The sequence below is a fragment of the Ascidiella aspersa genome, chromosome 5, assembly GCF_963924565.1.
Source record: "Ascidiella aspersa chromosome 5, kaAscAspe10.2, whole genome shotgun sequence".
NCBI lineage: Eukaryota > Metazoa > Chordata > Ascidiacea > Phlebobranchia > Ascidiidae > Ascidiella > Ascidiella aspersa.
In genome coordinates, this window is record NC_139451.1 from 29716783 (window position 1) to 29733345 (window position 16563).

The window sequence follows — 16563 nt, forward strand, 5'->3', positions numbered from 1 at the left end:
TCCTGAACACTTATTTTAAATGTGGCGTGTAAAAAAGGGACATGGCCTGGTAAAAATAGATGGATTTTCACCGATTTACAATACCGGCAAAAATTATTTTACCGAAACGCCTGTACGGATCGTTGTGCTATAAGAGAGTCTCATCCATGCAGGTTTTTAAAACCTTGAAATAGCGTTGTGCACTCAGTGGCTGAGAAACGCTGCCCTAGGGCCTAGGCAAGCATTAAGTTGCTGTTGCAAAACACTGGTTGCGTCCGATCGCCTGTAGCTATGGCAGACAAGTCTTGTTTATTTTGTGATGTTTTTATGAGTAAAAGTTTTACGTTTCAAACCTCTTAAAAGTGGCTGTAAAGCAGCCGTTTGTGCAAAAAGGTTAACCTATTCGGCATTAGCGTAGCCTAAAACCTGTTGCGCCGCCAACAATTCACAAAGCCCTACTTTTTTGAAATAACAATCGTTGCGGGTATTACGGTGAACTTAAAACCTTGTGCAGAGTTTGCGTTTAGACACTCGCTATTGTGGACTTTTACTGTGTTTTTACAAGTCTGTCGCGCCTCAATTACTAAGGTTTTGCAATGCAGCGTTTTGCGGTTTGGTTTACTAGAACCTATTCAGAAAATTACCTCTTTCGCAAAGAGGTCCAGTAAATCCTGGTTGACACGAGCACGAAAAGCTTCCAGGGTTGTTGAAACATTGGGCTCCGTTTAGACAAGGACCCGAATCACATTCGTTTATGTCTGAAAAGCGAATGACGAATGATAATAATTTTTAATATTAATTGAGACTAGAATTAGATTTACTACGAACGTGAAAACTAAAATCTGATCTCGAGTAGAACGAATTATAGACAAGTGGAAAGATAACTGCACTCAGCCTTATCTCTTCATAACTCGCCTACATAGCTGTAGACCTTCAGCAATAACAAGTAAAATAATCTCTATTCCCAATTTGAATTAAAACTAAATTGTCAGTAATATGTTGAAATTCGTCAAAAACTGAAAATTAAATAAGAAACACAAAATTTGAAAACTAGATGAAAATAAAGCGAAAGCACCCTAGCTATTAAACAATGGAATTGTTTTCCGAGGAATGCTAACTCAAACGCAAGAAGATTTATATATTGAGGAAAGGTTAGGCTAAATCTCATTACATTACAGTTTAGTGTGAACATTGAGACTCCATCCTACAATACCATGTGAGGCTTAACCTTGCGATAAACAACAGCACTTTACCTGTGCAGTCACCGTTGAACCCCTGTCCTTGATAACCCTGGGAACATGGGCAAGTGTGAGATCCGACATTATTCATACAATCAGTATTCATTCCGCAAAAGTTGGTCGCTCCTTGGTCGCTGCACTCATTAATATCTGCATTAAATCTTGTAGTGATGAAACGACAAATTACATGTTCTTTTTACTGAAGTTGGGTTTTAATTTCCGGACAAGACTTATAGTTTAGACCGTCAAGCTAATTTTCGTGAGGCCAAGTTGCAAAACCGATTGGCAATAATAGATACAACAAGCTTTAGCTGTGTTTTTTGACCAAGCTGTCGCGCCTTAATTACTAAGATTTAGCAATTACTTTGCTACAAGCCACAAAAATAGTCCAATAGTTTATCATTTCAAACGTTTGCGGATTGCTTTGTTTAAATCTCTACAGCTCGAACATGAGCATTGAGCATACATAGCAAATTACCTGTGTCGCAAATAGTTCCAGTAAATCCTGGTTGACACCAGCAGGAAAAGCTTCCAGGGTTGTCTGAACATTGGGCTCCATTTTGACAAGGACTTGAATCACATTCGTTTACGTCTGAAAAACGTTTGACGAATGATAATATTTTTTTTATTAATTAAGGCCAGAATTAGATTTACTGCATACGCGAAAACTGCACTAAAATCTGATCTAGAATAGAAGAATTGCAGGGTAAAAGGCAAAAATTACTGCCCTCAGCCTTGTCTTTTCACAACTCGCCTACATAGCTGTAGAATTTTCACAATAAACTATGATAAGCCAAAGCTGCAAAAATAGCAGTTTATAGATTTTTAAATAACTATTAAGCAAAGGCCCTTTTAACGGTATAACGTTGATTAACATATCATATTTTTAAATGAAATAGCAACATTGTTTTTTATTTAGAAACTTTTGATTCAAACATTTGGCGATTTACTTCTCTCCTTTGGACTCCAGCCATAAGACCAAAATAAGAACAACATAAACGTTGAAATAAAACACATTTCGGAATAAGACCAAAATAGCATTAATACCTACTAGTCGTAATACGAAACAAATCGGATTAAGACCTAAACCCTTTGGAACAACACCTAAATGGCCAGAATCAGGCCTATACAATATTTTACCTAACCCCAAACCCCACCCACCCCTAAGTGCCTCACTAAATCCTCTAATAATTTCAACCCCAACCCATTTTCTAACCCACTCATTACCCACCAATAACCCCAAACAGCCTGAAAAATCCGGTTCTTAAACAGCGGCGCCCTAACGTTGCCGGTCAAACTAGGCCGCCCAAACGTCGACACCAAAACAGCCGATGCCATAACCATGGCCCCCATCGTCCCATTTCCTCCCTACAGTTTCAGGCGTTATATGTGACTTTTAGGCCTCATTCCGATCAATTTAAAACTTATTCAGACAGGTTTATGTCAGAATATTTTGTCGCGGATATTACGGCGCATTTGGCTTCATTATGTCTTTGGTTTTAATACTATGGTTTTATAGATTTTTCTGGTTTAGGTATTATTGTATTTTAGTTATTATTGTGTGTTCCCCCTCCTTTCTGCTTTACACCGCTACTTTGTGATTAATGACTAACTTGCAATCTGTAATTCACAAGTCTTATTTGTGATGACCTTAACGAACTTTATTCAAAATTTCCAGACTTGCAATAGCAAAATAGCTTTTGAAACGGCAACTAAAAGACAGCAACCTTAACTTTACAACGTACAATAACTTGTTTTAAGGTGCACAACAATTGTTTACAATTTGCAGATATGGGCGCGTACAAATCAAACAGCATAAATATATTGCTGTTTAATTCGAATAGTAGCCATTCAAATACAAATATTGCAATTAAAATCGTTAGTTGAACACTACATTCAAATGGTTGCTAAAATTCACAGGATGCTGTTCCATTCACTACTTTGCTGTTTATTTCGCAAATTAGTCTTCCATTCTAAGTACACTATTGCCATTACAGTTGTTGACTAGACCAGTGCTCCGCAACCGGAGTGCCGCGACATTCCTAGAGGTGTACTACGTTGAGGATACTTTTTAACAATAAATCTAATTAAGGCGAAAAATGGATATCTTATCAATGGCAAGTATTTTGAACTTGGTATGTTACGAATTTGTCAGCAAGTATAACTTACCGCTTTAACAGTCAGTATTGTGAATAAATTAACGTGTATCGCGGACGTCTTATTATCCTGTTCACTGACAGACATCAGCACTTGGATCATTTCTTTGTTGTGAGCCCTTTATAGTTTCAGAGTGCGCATTTGCTATTAGTTAGTAATAAAACTAGACGGGGGTGCGGTTGTTGTATAGTTTGTCAGGGGGTATATTTTCAGGGCTTAGTGTTTATTTTCAATTTTTACTTTATTTTAATTTTTTATTTTTTTTTTTTATTTTTTTTTTAATATTCGTATTGTGTACTTTATATTATATATTTTGCGTTTCATTTTCCTTAACTTGTTTCTGCAAGCAAAAACAGATATGGGCCGAAAACTTCCACACTTAACTTATGCCTTTGATGCGAAAGGGGTTCAAATATGGCGTAGATTTTGGGGAATGATCGAAACATATATTTGATAAAAAGAATTTACGTAGATAATGCGTATGGCCATTTTATTACATTTTGACCAGCTTACGTGTTTGAAAATCAAATATTACCATTCTCTTAAAGACTAAAAATGGTTTAACGCCTATGGTTTGCTATACTTTTACAAACTTTTACTCGGTAATTTTTTACCCTGGCTTAGTCCGAGCAATCACTGGTAAAACAAGCTTTAAATCTGTAGTTTCAAACAATATGAAAAACACTATTATGTGCTCAATACGCAAATTATTAAATCGAAAGTTTTGCTACTTGTTTAGGCCTGATGTTGGAATGCTGGTTGGAGCAAGATGCACAACAGGTGCTAACAGAGAGGCGTAGACTGCCTTAAAATTTCGCATTTAAATTTGCGGCGGTAAATACACCCTATTGACACTTGATTATTAGGCGAAGCTTATCGCGAAGTTATTGGTCGCCCGAAAAAAGCTAACGCCGCATTGAAAGCAAGCATTATAAATGAGTCGCCGATATTCTGATATAAAATAAGTTGTTTCTTAAGAGCCTTAAGTAATTTTACTAAAGAGAAGCCTTTTTTTAAAATTCCAGTCGCGCGAGCCCAGTTTTGGACGTGCCACTTCGCACAATGAAAGTCTCACGCGCGGGACAATCAAGCGCAGCAGGCGGTAAGTCGCTTCGTCACTTCACAAGCTGGACAAAGCAAGCGAATATGAACGAATTCTGTATGAACGTTTTTCTGCTGCCAGATGGCAGTCGTTAGCTACAAAGAGCTAAAACGCAATATTTCAGGTTTTTGCCCCCCAAGCAAAGGCCCCTAGGGCTGCAGCCTCATAAACATCTACAAAGCACCTACATATCACTCTACGTCATGTCTGAAAATTTGAAGGTTCTACGATGTCTACTTTTCTATAAAGCTTCGGACAAAAATCGTTCTGAAACATACCATAGGAAACCAAAAAAGAACTAGACGGAGGTGCGGTTGTTGTATATTTGTCATAGAGTATATTTGCAGGGCTTGGTGTTTTTCTTTTTTTTTTTTAATTTAAAATTTTTTTTTTAACTTTTTTTTCCACACACATACACACATTTCACAAACTTTCTCTTTTATTATGTAGATATTTTATATTTTTCCTTAACTTGTTTCTGCAAGCAAAAACAGATATGGGCCGAAAACCTCTCCACTTAACTTCTGGCTTTGATGCGAAAGGGTTCAAATATGGCGTCGTAGTATTTGGGAAATGATCGAAACATTAGAATTTACGTAGATAATGCGTACAAGCATGTTATTACACTTTGTCCAGCTGACTTGTTTAAAAAACATTATCATTCTCTTAAAATGATTTAACGTCCTTGGTTTGCTATACTTTCGCCAACTTTTACTGGGTAAATTTTTGCCATGGCTTGGTCCGAGCAAGCACAGTTATAACAGACTTTAAATCTGTAGTTTCGAGCAATGTGCAGAACAAGTTTATGTGCCTAATAAACCACCTTTTAAATTGAAAGTTTTGCCAATTGAAATCCAATAAACGCAGTGTTCTTAATATTTATTTTGATTGGAGTAACATGCGCAGCAGGTGCATATAGAGAGGCGTACACTGTAACCAGATTTCGCATTTAAAATATGCTGTTTTGTAAGAGTAGTAGGTTATTTTACTAAGTGAAACCTTTTTCTTAAATGCAAGTCGCGCGCGCCCAGTTTTACCAACGCAGCCACTTAGTCCCTTCGCGAGTTGAACCAACGATGCGATATAAACAAATTCTGTATCGAGTTTTTCTGCCGCTAGGTAGGAGTAGATAGCTACAAAGAGCTAAAACGATGACGTCACAATATTTTAGGTTTTTGGCCCCCCAGTCAGAGGCCCCTAGGGGTACAGTCATAAACCTCGACATCGCACCTACCTCCATACCACTTTACGCTATGTCTGAAAATTTGAAAGTTCTACCATGTCTACTTTTTCTGCAAAGCTTCGGGCAAAAATCGGTCTGAAACATTTTCGAGCAAAAACAAGATATGTCCCGAAAATAAATTTTCGGCCCATATAATAATTATGAGGGATGAGAGACAAAACGTATTGTTTCAATGATAAAACACAGAAGCGCTAAATCGATTTCCCAAGTACTGTTACAATTTGATGGTGATTACTGACAAGTAAGAATTTGTACTGATTTAATAAAAACGCCCTGGATTTTTGAAAGTCCGGTGCTCATTAATGTTATTATGAATTGGCAGTTTGCGATTAGATAAGTAGTCTTGGCAGCTGTTTTAAAAAATAAACTCAGCAAGAAGCACAAAGCGCCAATTTCAGGTTTCATTTTTTGAACGCTATGTATAGTAAAGCCCCCTGTTCTCTTATTACGGTAGTTGTTGCAACGGGGTATAACTTTCAAAACTTTGGTCGGCTTCAGAAATTTTAGAATGTTTCAAAATCGCAAAAACAGAAGAAAGGAATGCAATACGTTAAATTCGTTTCATTACAAAAATCGCTTCTTTTCCCTTTGCTGCCTAGCATTTTTGCCGAAGTTGTCTATTGTCTAAGAAATAAATTTTGTAGGTGTGCCGCCGAATTGTTTTAGCCCTGTTGGTGTGCCGCAAGTAAAAAAGGTTGCGGAGCACTGAACTCGACGTTTCATTCGAAATGTTGCTGTTTGATTCACACAGCAGCCATTCGTTCACTATGCGTTTCATTTGACATGTCAAAGTCCTAAATACGCTATGCCATTGTCCCAGTTGCTCTTGAATTCAACATGTTGTGAATAACGCAAAGATGTCATTCCACGTTATATGCTATTTGATCTGTACGCGCGGTATCCGCAATTTTAAAACAATTGTGGCTTTGTCGTGTTAAAATCAACTGTTGTACGTAACGTCAACGGCAGTGTCTTATTAGTTGCCGTTTTTAAAGCTATGCTTCTATCACATGTCTGAAAGTTGTAAATCAATTTTGTTTACGTAATCACAAATAAGATATGTAAACTACAAAGTAGACAAATGGATTGCAAAGTAATCATTATAATGATAAAGTAGCTGTATAAAATAGAAAATGGAGAAGTAAATCGCCAAGTGTTTAAATAATAATTTACTAAATAAAAAGCAATGTTGCTATTTCATTTCAAAAATTGTTATGTGAATGAAGGGTAAAATACGCCTTTACCTAACAAATACTTCTAGTTAAAATCCATAAATTGGTATTTTGCGGCTTTGGCTTTCCATTATAACAAGTAAAAGCATCTATATTGACAAATTGATTTAAAACTGGACTTGTCAGTAATATGTCAAAATTCGTCTAACTCTGATTGGACAAGATTCTAATCATTCAAGCAGCCTAATGGGATACGAAACCGATAGGCAATTATTTCGTAGATATATACAACAAACACTAATATGATGTTATCAACCAACAGGTTACTTTTCGATGTAGTGCACAGATATCCTGAACACTTATTTTAAATGTGGCGTGTAAAAAAGGGACATGGCCTGGTAAAAATAGATGGATTTTCACCGATTTACAATACCGGCAAAAATTATTTTACCGAAACGCCTGTACGGATCGTTGTGGCTATAAGAGAGTCTCATCCATGCAGGTTTTTAAAACCTTGAAATAGCGTTGCACTCAGTGGCTGAGAAACGCTGTCCTAGGGCCTAGGCAAGCATTAAGTTGCTGTTGCAAAACACTGGTTGCGTCCGATCGCCTGAAGCTATGGCAGACAAGTCTTGTTTATTTTGTGATGGTTTTATCTGTAAAAGTTTTACGTTTCAAACCTCTTACATACGCGAAAACTATAAATTGCTCTAAAATCTGATCTCGAGTAGAACGAATTGTAGACAAGTGGCAAAGATAACTGCCCTCAGCCTTATCTTTTCACAAGTCGTCTACATAGCTGTAGACCTTCAGCAATAACAAGTAAAATAATTTCTATTCACAAATCGATTTAAAACTAGACTTGTCAGTAATATGTTGAAATTCGTCAAAAACTCTGGATAAAAATCATTCAACCACTCTACGTAAAAAAAATATAGTTAGAAAACCAAAGTTATTAAACTAGAATTGTTTTCCCAGGAATGTATTCTCTTGCCCAAATGAAATAAGATTTATATATTGAGGAAAGGTTAACAGTTTAGTTTTAACATTAGGACCTAACATACGGTATCGTGCGCCTCTATAACCTTGCGTTACCTGTGTAGTCCCCGTTGACCCGTGTCCTTAATAACCCCGGGAACACGGGAAAGTGTGAGATCCAAGAGTAATTCTTTACTGGAACACCGTTACGAATCGTTATGGTGTTCTTCCCACTGTGTGAGCTATGTGTTGACATAAGAGAATCTTATCCATGCAGGTTTTTAAAACCTTGAAATAGCGTTGTGCACTCAGTGGCTGAGAAACGCTGCCCTAGGGCCTAGGCAAGCATTAAGTTGCTGTTGCAAAACACTGGTTGCGTCCGATCGCCTGTAGCTATGGCAGGCAAGTTTTATTTATTTTGTGATGGTTTTATCTGTAAAAGTTTTACGTTTCAAACCTCTTAAAAGTGGCTGTAAAGCAGCCGTTTGTGCAAAATGTTAACCTATTCGGCATTAGCGAAGCCTAAAACCTGTTGCGCCGCCAACAATTCACAAAGCCCTACTTTTTTGAAATCTCAATCGTTGCGGGTATTACGGTGAACTTAAAACCTTGTGCAAAATTTGCGTTTAGACACTCGCTATTGTGGACTTTTACTTTGTTTTTACAAGTCTGTCGCGCCTCAATTACTAAGTTTTTGCAATGCAACGTTTTGCGGTTTGGTTTACTAGAACCTATTCAGAAAATTACCTGTGTTGCAAAGAGGTCCAGTAAATCCTGGTTGACACGAGCACGAAAAGCTTCCAGGGTTGTTGAAACATTGGGCTCCGTTTAGACAAGGACCCAAATCACATTCGTTTATGTCTGAAAAGCGAATGACAAATGATAATAATTTTTAATATTAATTAAGACTAGAATTAGATTTACTACATACGCGAAAACTATAAATAGCACGGGAAAGTGTGAGATCCAAGAGTAATTCTTTACTGGAACACCGTTACGAATCGTTATGGTGTTCTTCACCACTGTGTGAGCTATGTGTTGACATAAGAGAATCTTATCCATGCAGGTTTTTAAAACCTTGAAATAGCGTTGCACTCAGTGGCTGAGAAACGCTGCCCTAGGGCCTAGGCAAGCATTAAGTTGCTGTTGCAAAACACTGGTTGCGTCCGATCGCCTGAAGCTATGGCAGGCAAGTCTTGTTTATTTTGTGATGGTTTTATCTGTAAAAGTTTTACGTTACAAACCTCATAAATGTGGCTGTAAAGCAGCCGTTTGTGCAAAATGTTAACCTATTCGGCATTAGCGAAGCCTAAAACCTGTTGCGCGGCCCCAGTTACAAAAAAGCTCTGTTATTTATTAGTGAACCTAAAACCTCGTGCAATGTTTGCTTTTGGACGCTCGATTATTTGGACTTTGCTGTGTTTTTTACAACCAAATAAGGTTTCGCAATTACTTTGGTGCAAGCCACAAAAATAGTCCAATAGTTTAGCAATTCAAACGTTTCTTGGTTTGGTTTATTTAAATCTTAACATCCCTAAGATGAACCTATTTCTGTTTGACACGTGCAGGAAAAGGCTAGAATTGGATTTGCTGCATGCGCGCGAAAACCAGAAATTTCACTAAAATCTGATCTTAGAGAAGAAAGATCTGTAGGCGAAATGAAAAAATAACTACTCTCAGCCTTATCTTTTCACAACTCACTACATAGCTGTATAATTTTCAGCAATAACAAGTAAAATCATCTCTATTCACAATTTGAATTAAAACTAGACTTGTCAGTAATATTTTGAAATTCGTCAAAAACTGTAAACTAAACATAAAATCTATAAACTAGATGAAAAACAAAGCTAAGAACCCTAGCTTTTAAACAATAGAATTGTTTTTCGAGGAACACATATTTTAAATGTGGCGTGTTAAAAAATAATATGACCTGGTAAAATTGATAAAAAAATTTCCGCTTTATTATCGGACGGTTAACGACACTACTAGCACTTGGCATCGGGTATCGGCTCGGAAGTTTTTGGACACTCCCAATTGGTAATTGAGCACAGTTCTAACCTAACGGAAAATTAGTTACAGTGCTGGCCTACCGTTGCAATTTTTCCCAGTTGTCCCGACAGGACACGTGCAGCTGTAATCGTTAACAAGGTTGCTTGTGCTGCACAGTCCACCGTTCTGGCAAGGCGACTGTTCGGCACATTCGTCTATATCTGTTAGGAAAAAAGGTTTGATATAATCGAGCCAAGTAAAGCATGCTTTTCTTGGCATGAAGAAACAGGTGTATTTAGTGTGTTGTAGGAAGAAAGAAGTTTGCATGCTGTATAACTGTTATTTTATGTAGTTTCTTCAACTCAAGTCTTTCCGTGAAGATTTTCTTCAAGTGTTATAAGCAAATTCAATAGGCCTAACTTTAAAAAATAATTCAAAAGTATTTGATGTGTTGTTAAAATGGACAATTTTTTTACACAACGACATGATTTCGTAGACAAAATCGTTTTTGGTGTTTTATTAATGAGTTTGTTGAACGTCAAATTAGTTTTTTATTTAAAACAGTAAAAGTAAAAGGTTTTTTAGGGGTGTTAACATCTGTTATATACTGTTAATGCTATTTCAAACTAAGTTTTATACCAAACTTATGACGTGACCCGTCACTATAAGTCTCCAACCTAAATCAAACTTTACATTGCGCTTTAATTTTCAGATATGCCTCAGAATAAATATATAGGCTAATGTAGAATCACCAAATCGTTATTAGTGTGACGTCATTGTAAAGAAAACTAAGTACAATAATCGTACTAAAACAGCATAAAAATGGTGAATTATGGCGGGCCGACCCCACTTGGGGCAGCGACCCACAGGTTGGAGACCACTGCCATAAGATATTAAAAAATAAATATGACCAAGCGATGTGTGTTCCAAAGGGTTGGCAAAAACCCAATGTCACTCAGCTGGATAGCAAATGCAACGCACACAAACAACTAATATAACCCTGCTCACGGGTTGTCCTGGTATTGCGAAAGTAAAAATATAATGTCTAACACAAAGAGCGCTGTTATGCTGACCATTAGTACCGAAACCCGGAACTTAAGCTATTCCTGGAGGTTGAGTGCCGTTCTGTTGCCATGCAATAAACACAGATACGTTTAGTCAACCTTAACAAATGGTGTCGGATTTCAAGCGTGTACCTCAGTCGAGTTTGCGCTCGACAATAGTCAACAACATCATGCAACCAGTTTAACTCCCCACATACAGTTCAACACCAAACTGAACCGTAGATTTGGCTGAGAAGTATCTGCCTTTACTTACCATCACAGCGAGGAGGGTTCCTGAATCCAGGGGCACATGAGCTCCTCAAGTAGACAACTGGAATAAATAAAAAGTTATTATCAACATATGTTTCGATATTTTATACACATTATGTTTTCTAAATAACCTACCAACCTGGTAAAATCGTATACAATTGTAGATATTTCCGAGGAAACGTATAAAAAAATACACACTTTTTTAGCTGGACTACTTATTGCTATTTAAATCGTCACCAAATATTTAATCGCCGAACTATCTACGACTACGTTGTTTAAACATAAATAAAGTAAGATATCAGTTTTTAGTCAAACATTATAAAAAAATGCAGTAGTGCAGATTGCTTGATGGAAACTATAAGACCTATTGTAATCCCGAAAAGGGACATTGTGCATTTCTAGCAAAGGTTTCTTCTGACGTTGATTAAAATCGCAATGACTAGCTATCTGACTATTAACTATATATTGTTGGATGCCCTTATGTAGTCAGTTGACTATTATTGTAACTATATATGTATTTAATAAATCGCTTAAAGTTCGATCAGAAATTACTGAGACAAGGTCGTAATCTCACTTCGGTGTTCTTTGAGGAAGCAATCCCCGTTGCCACTTGGGCAGCAGCCAAATCTTCGACACCAGTATCTAAAAATAAACTACTTGCGTGAGAAAAATGCCACATGATCTTCTACTAGGGCAGGGGACCAGGGGTTCTTAAACTTTTTTACCGCGGACCGCTTAAATTTTTTTCGATTTGCATGAATCAAGAAATGCCTAAAAATGACGTCATAAATTGACGTCACAATACAAATAGACTTCATAAATCTGTTTATTTCGGTCCGAAAAATGTGAAAGTGAAACAGTGTCTATCTATATATTCAGTGCAAAACCGTTTTATTTTTAATTAAACTGTTTTCTTTGAAAAATTGATTACTTCTCAAATATACACTAGTATTTTAATTAAGCCATGGTGATCCCCCAAAACCACCTCACGGAAGGGGTTCATGGACCCCAGTAAGGCTTGGAAAGAGTGTCCATGTCAGCAGTGTTGCAAGTTATTTTGAAATTACTTTAGTCGAAGGAAATAGCAATACATGAGACTGGAGGCAATTTGTTCAGCAGATAACACAGACGAGGAATTGACTTATTTGTCAAAAATGAATTAAATTATTTTGTTACAAATGACTGACGCACCTGTTTATCTTATACGGGACACAACGTCTGTAAAACCTTTGAGGAAAGCATCGAGCTCTGATGCTTGATCCTGGGAATCCTGGCTCACCGCCGAAATTCAAGACTGCAAAGTAAAAGGAAAATATCTTAAGGCTTGTTCAATCAAACCAGGGATGTGTTGTTGGTTCAAAATAACCCGAGTCAGACTCCGACCAACAAAACGGAAAAATTCGGCCTGTAAGGATAAAAAAAACTTTGTAAGGTTACATTTTTGTTCTGTAATATACACTATCTATGATTTTTGTATTGTAATACACTATCTATGACACTTAGTTACATTTATATATGTTTTTCTGTTATGTTTATTGTTATGTATTATGATTTATCATTGTTTACCATGTACTTTTACGCTTCAGTGATTACGTGTTATCGCGCCATTGATTTTTTGTTTTGCAATCGTGGCGCTATCAAAAACGTGCTCGCTTTGACTTGTGAGTTGTGACACTTGTACTCGAAAGTAAACGGTACTCAATTAATCTGAGAACACAACATTCATGTTATTCTGCAGTAAATAATTTGAATTTTTCATGTATGTATTTTATTACTTTTTGTAGCTTGGTTAGGCCCTTCTCTAGTAAACAACTTATTGGCAGATGTTCAAACATCGCGGGAACTCGCTGTTCAGTAACGGGTGGATGGTAGTGACATTTTGTGTAGTAGTGTTAAAGTGCATACGCAGGGTTTTTTTAAGGTTTGGTTTGGGTGACCGCTAAGTAGTTTTAAGAGACTGCAAGTGTTTCATTTAAATAACCAAAAAGTCCAAAATTTGGGAAACCGCTGGAGAAATTTGGGGGACCGTTTCGGTCCCCCCTGCGTAAAATGTTAGCTTTAGACTGGTACCAATATATGTTGTTGGACATGTTTTATGTCAAAAAACACAACTAAAATGTTGGTAAATTACCTTGTTTACTTATTTTAGGTCATTTAACGTTAAAAAAAACTTACGCGGAGATAACGTCGGCTGAAACGTGATTTGAGCAACCTGGCCTGAAATATTAAAAATAACAAAGATGTATATATTTGACAACATTTAGAACTAAATATCATTACACCAAGCATTTTGTCCACACAAGTTTTTTTGAAAAATGAAGCATTTTCCTTGTAAGGTTTGCTGTAATTAAAAGTATACTGACATGTTCGCTTCGTTAGGACTGACACATAGCAAATTTTAATCACAAAAAAAAACTTAATTGCGCATGTACTGTACACAAATACGTAGCACGCACACCTCACATATAAGAAAGGTATTAGACAATTTATTTCCGAATGTTTTACTTGGGCAATAATTTCACATGTGAATATTACATATAATGCACTCACGTTTCCTAAAACACCACAGATAGGTACTTCGAACATCGTAGCAGCAGCCCCTAAAACGCAAAATATGCATTTAATGCAATGCCTTACCTTTTGGGTGAATGAGATATGCAGTGAGGAAACAAAAAAAACAGCAAATTAGGTAAATATTCGTAAATTGTTTTTTATACGGTACATCCTTAAAACAACTTCTTGGCATCTGTTTCGACACGTTTTTCAGTTTCTTTGTAAATATTTTTACTGTGGACCTAACTTATTTAATAAGTTTTCACAACACCTTTAATAGTATCTTGACTTATTTGTTACGCCGCTTCAAGGCATGGAACATACACAAAATGTTCTGGAACTAACCTCTGCCGGCATTTAGCCTCGTTTGGCACGCCGTACATACAAGGTCGTCTAGAGGTCGAAGACTGGCCACAGCCGATTTCGTAAGAGTCGAGCCGCAATCCGTAAACCAAGGGCAGCACAAGCAAGGAAATAAGCAGCAATAAACGTGACATGGTGAGAACCAACAAAGCCCAATAAGATCCTAAAAAGACAAGGGCTACAAGTTAATGAAAGATGTTATGTAGCCCTTCTGAAGAGGTTGTTTGATCGACGATAACGGCGAACATATATATACACCTTAAGTCTTCGACAAACTAACCGAATCGGACGATTAATTAGGGATATTCATGCAAACCAGGCTAGAAAAACAACTAGCCTGCGGTGAGACTACAAGGTATTGTCACTGTATAGGAGCAGTTACCAACGATATAGACCAGGGGAGGCCAACCAACCCCACAACTTACACACAGAAGTGAATATATCACCCTGTTTCTTCCTCATATACACGACCGCACGTAGTAGCACCGTTCGTTTTTACAAACCTTGCGCACTAACAATATTTTGTAGGCTGCTACATTAAAACAAACTTTTATTCAGACTGCAAGACTTTTGACAAAAAAACCATCACGCCTAAAAGTAAGACTCTTGAATAATATTTGAATTTAAGGTTGGTTCATACCTAGGCTTGCCATTTTTTGGAAACGTCAATCCGGGACGCATATTAAAAGCTGCAAATAAACTTAATGTTGACCTAATACAAAATAATTTAATGCAACTATAATTAACTTAACGGGTTGCGGTTGTTTTTGTCAGGGGGTATTTTTAGGACCACATTGAGGGTGGTTTGTCTAAGTAATTTAAATCGTAACCGAAAGTAATGTGTGTATTGTGTATAAAATGAGTCGGGTAAATACTTTCTATAATTAAAGTAGGATGCGGCCCTTGTGAAAGCAGCAACAATATTAGGCCGTACATTGGCAAAGGCGGTGTGTCCATAACAAATTCGTATTCCCCCGACCAAATCATTCTCAAACATAGGTTAAACAAAATGTAAGACTCCATCAAGATGGCCTCATGTAGCTGAGCCGCGTGTTATTGCCGATGATTTAAAAAAGTAATTTATCATGTTACTAAAAAGTAATGTTACAAATAGCGTAGTATCCTGGATTGAAATGGAGTCACATTCTTTAACCTGTGTGGAAGCAGCATTTAATCGGACGGGGTGTTATAAATTATCGCATTTATCTGCGTGACTGTGAAACATCTAACTGTTCGTCTTCGCAAACTAAAATTGCAAATAATGTGTGCTTATTTGAAATGAAACGACTAAATACCCATCGTCTAAGCACATCAAACACCTTTTACGTAACGAAAACCAGGGACATATTTCAATAGGGAACCACTTACTAACGTAAAATCCAAAATTGTAGCAGCCATTGTTCGCATTGCGTGATATTCAGCAAACACGTAATCCCTGTATACTGCGCTCAACGTAAAAAAAAAAAGTAAAATCTAGTTTGAAACTGAAAATTGGTTATGATTAAAACCGCCGCATTAAATGCGTACTTCAAGAAGTTAAAGTAATTAATTTTAATTAAGGCAATATATACCTATTCTACGCAGGTAATTGCTATTAAAGTTTTTTTAAACAATGCAAAAAAGTATGTAGCCAAAAAGCAATTTTTAAAGAAACAAATTCAATTATCAATTTAATTTTATCAAATTCAATTATTCGTCTTGTGTGATTAAATTACTATCTTTGCACAGTTTTTGTTATACAATGCAATAAAGTATGTAACCAAAAAGCAATTTTAAAACTACTCACAAACGTAAAACCTTTAAGCAGATACGTAATCCATGTACCATATATTGCGTCCAACGTAAGTAAAACCTTGTTTAAAACTGAAAACTGTTTGCTATTAAAACCGCCGCATTAAATGCGAAAATTTTGCGAACTCTACCCTGAATTTTTTTTTTATTTATCGATCCAGAATTACTGACAAACGTTAACTTTAAGTTGTAACAGCATTTGTTTAGACTTGCGTAATATTCAAGCAAATAATACCGGCACCAAACTGCGTCATACGTCAAAAAAAAATTACTCACCACACACACAAAAAGAAGCTAGCCCCAGCAACCTTACGCCCAGAAAAATATTTCTTAACACCCGCTGAAAAATAATTAATTTATGTTAAAAAGGCAGCTTGGCAGCCTTACCAACAGTATTACATAGTTTTGAGAAAGGCTAAAAATGGCTAACTCAAAATGTTTATACATTTTATAAATTTTGTTTGTAAATCTCAAATTGAAAATCCGGGACTGTCCCGGCTAAACCGGGACGTATGGCAAGCCTATTCATACCAGACGTCTAGCGTTAGCGTCTTGCGTTCAACGCTAGCGTCGTCCAGTTCACACAACGCCTTGCCAGCTTTAACGGCAAGTTTTCCCAATCCTAAACGAAAGCGTCAAAGTTGAAATAATTAAACCTTCCGCAACGGAAAGCGTTAAAATACAA

At 36.8% G+C, this 16563-nt stretch overlaps 1 protein-coding gene across 1 annotated transcript in view; it reads right to left on the reverse strand.

The window, feature by feature from the left end:
• Positions 1–14740, reverse strand: part of LOC146146280 (uncharacterized) — a 34238-nt gene extending 19498 nt beyond the window's left edge. The window contains exons 1-12 of the mRNA XM_083390703.1: positions 14728–14740; positions 14070–14250; positions 13722–13771; positions 13347–13388; positions 12363–12465; positions 11746–11813; positions 11176–11232; positions 9960–10079; positions 8617–8730; positions 1696–1809; positions 1233–1367; positions 624–737 (exon numbers count right to left, since the gene is read on the reverse strand). Coding sequence (XP_083246829.1) covers positions 624–737; positions 1233–1367; positions 1696–1809; positions 8617–8730; positions 9960–10079; positions 11176–11232; positions 11746–11813; positions 12363–12465; positions 13347–13388; positions 13722–13771; positions 14070–14250; positions 14728–14740 — 1111 coding nt within the window. The remainder of the gene's footprint in view (positions 1–623; positions 738–1232; positions 1368–1695; positions 1810–8616; positions 8731–9959; positions 10080–11175; positions 11233–11745; positions 11814–12362; positions 12466–13346; positions 13389–13721; positions 13772–14069; positions 14251–14727) is intronic.
• Positions 14741–16563: the final 1823 nt, after the last annotated feature.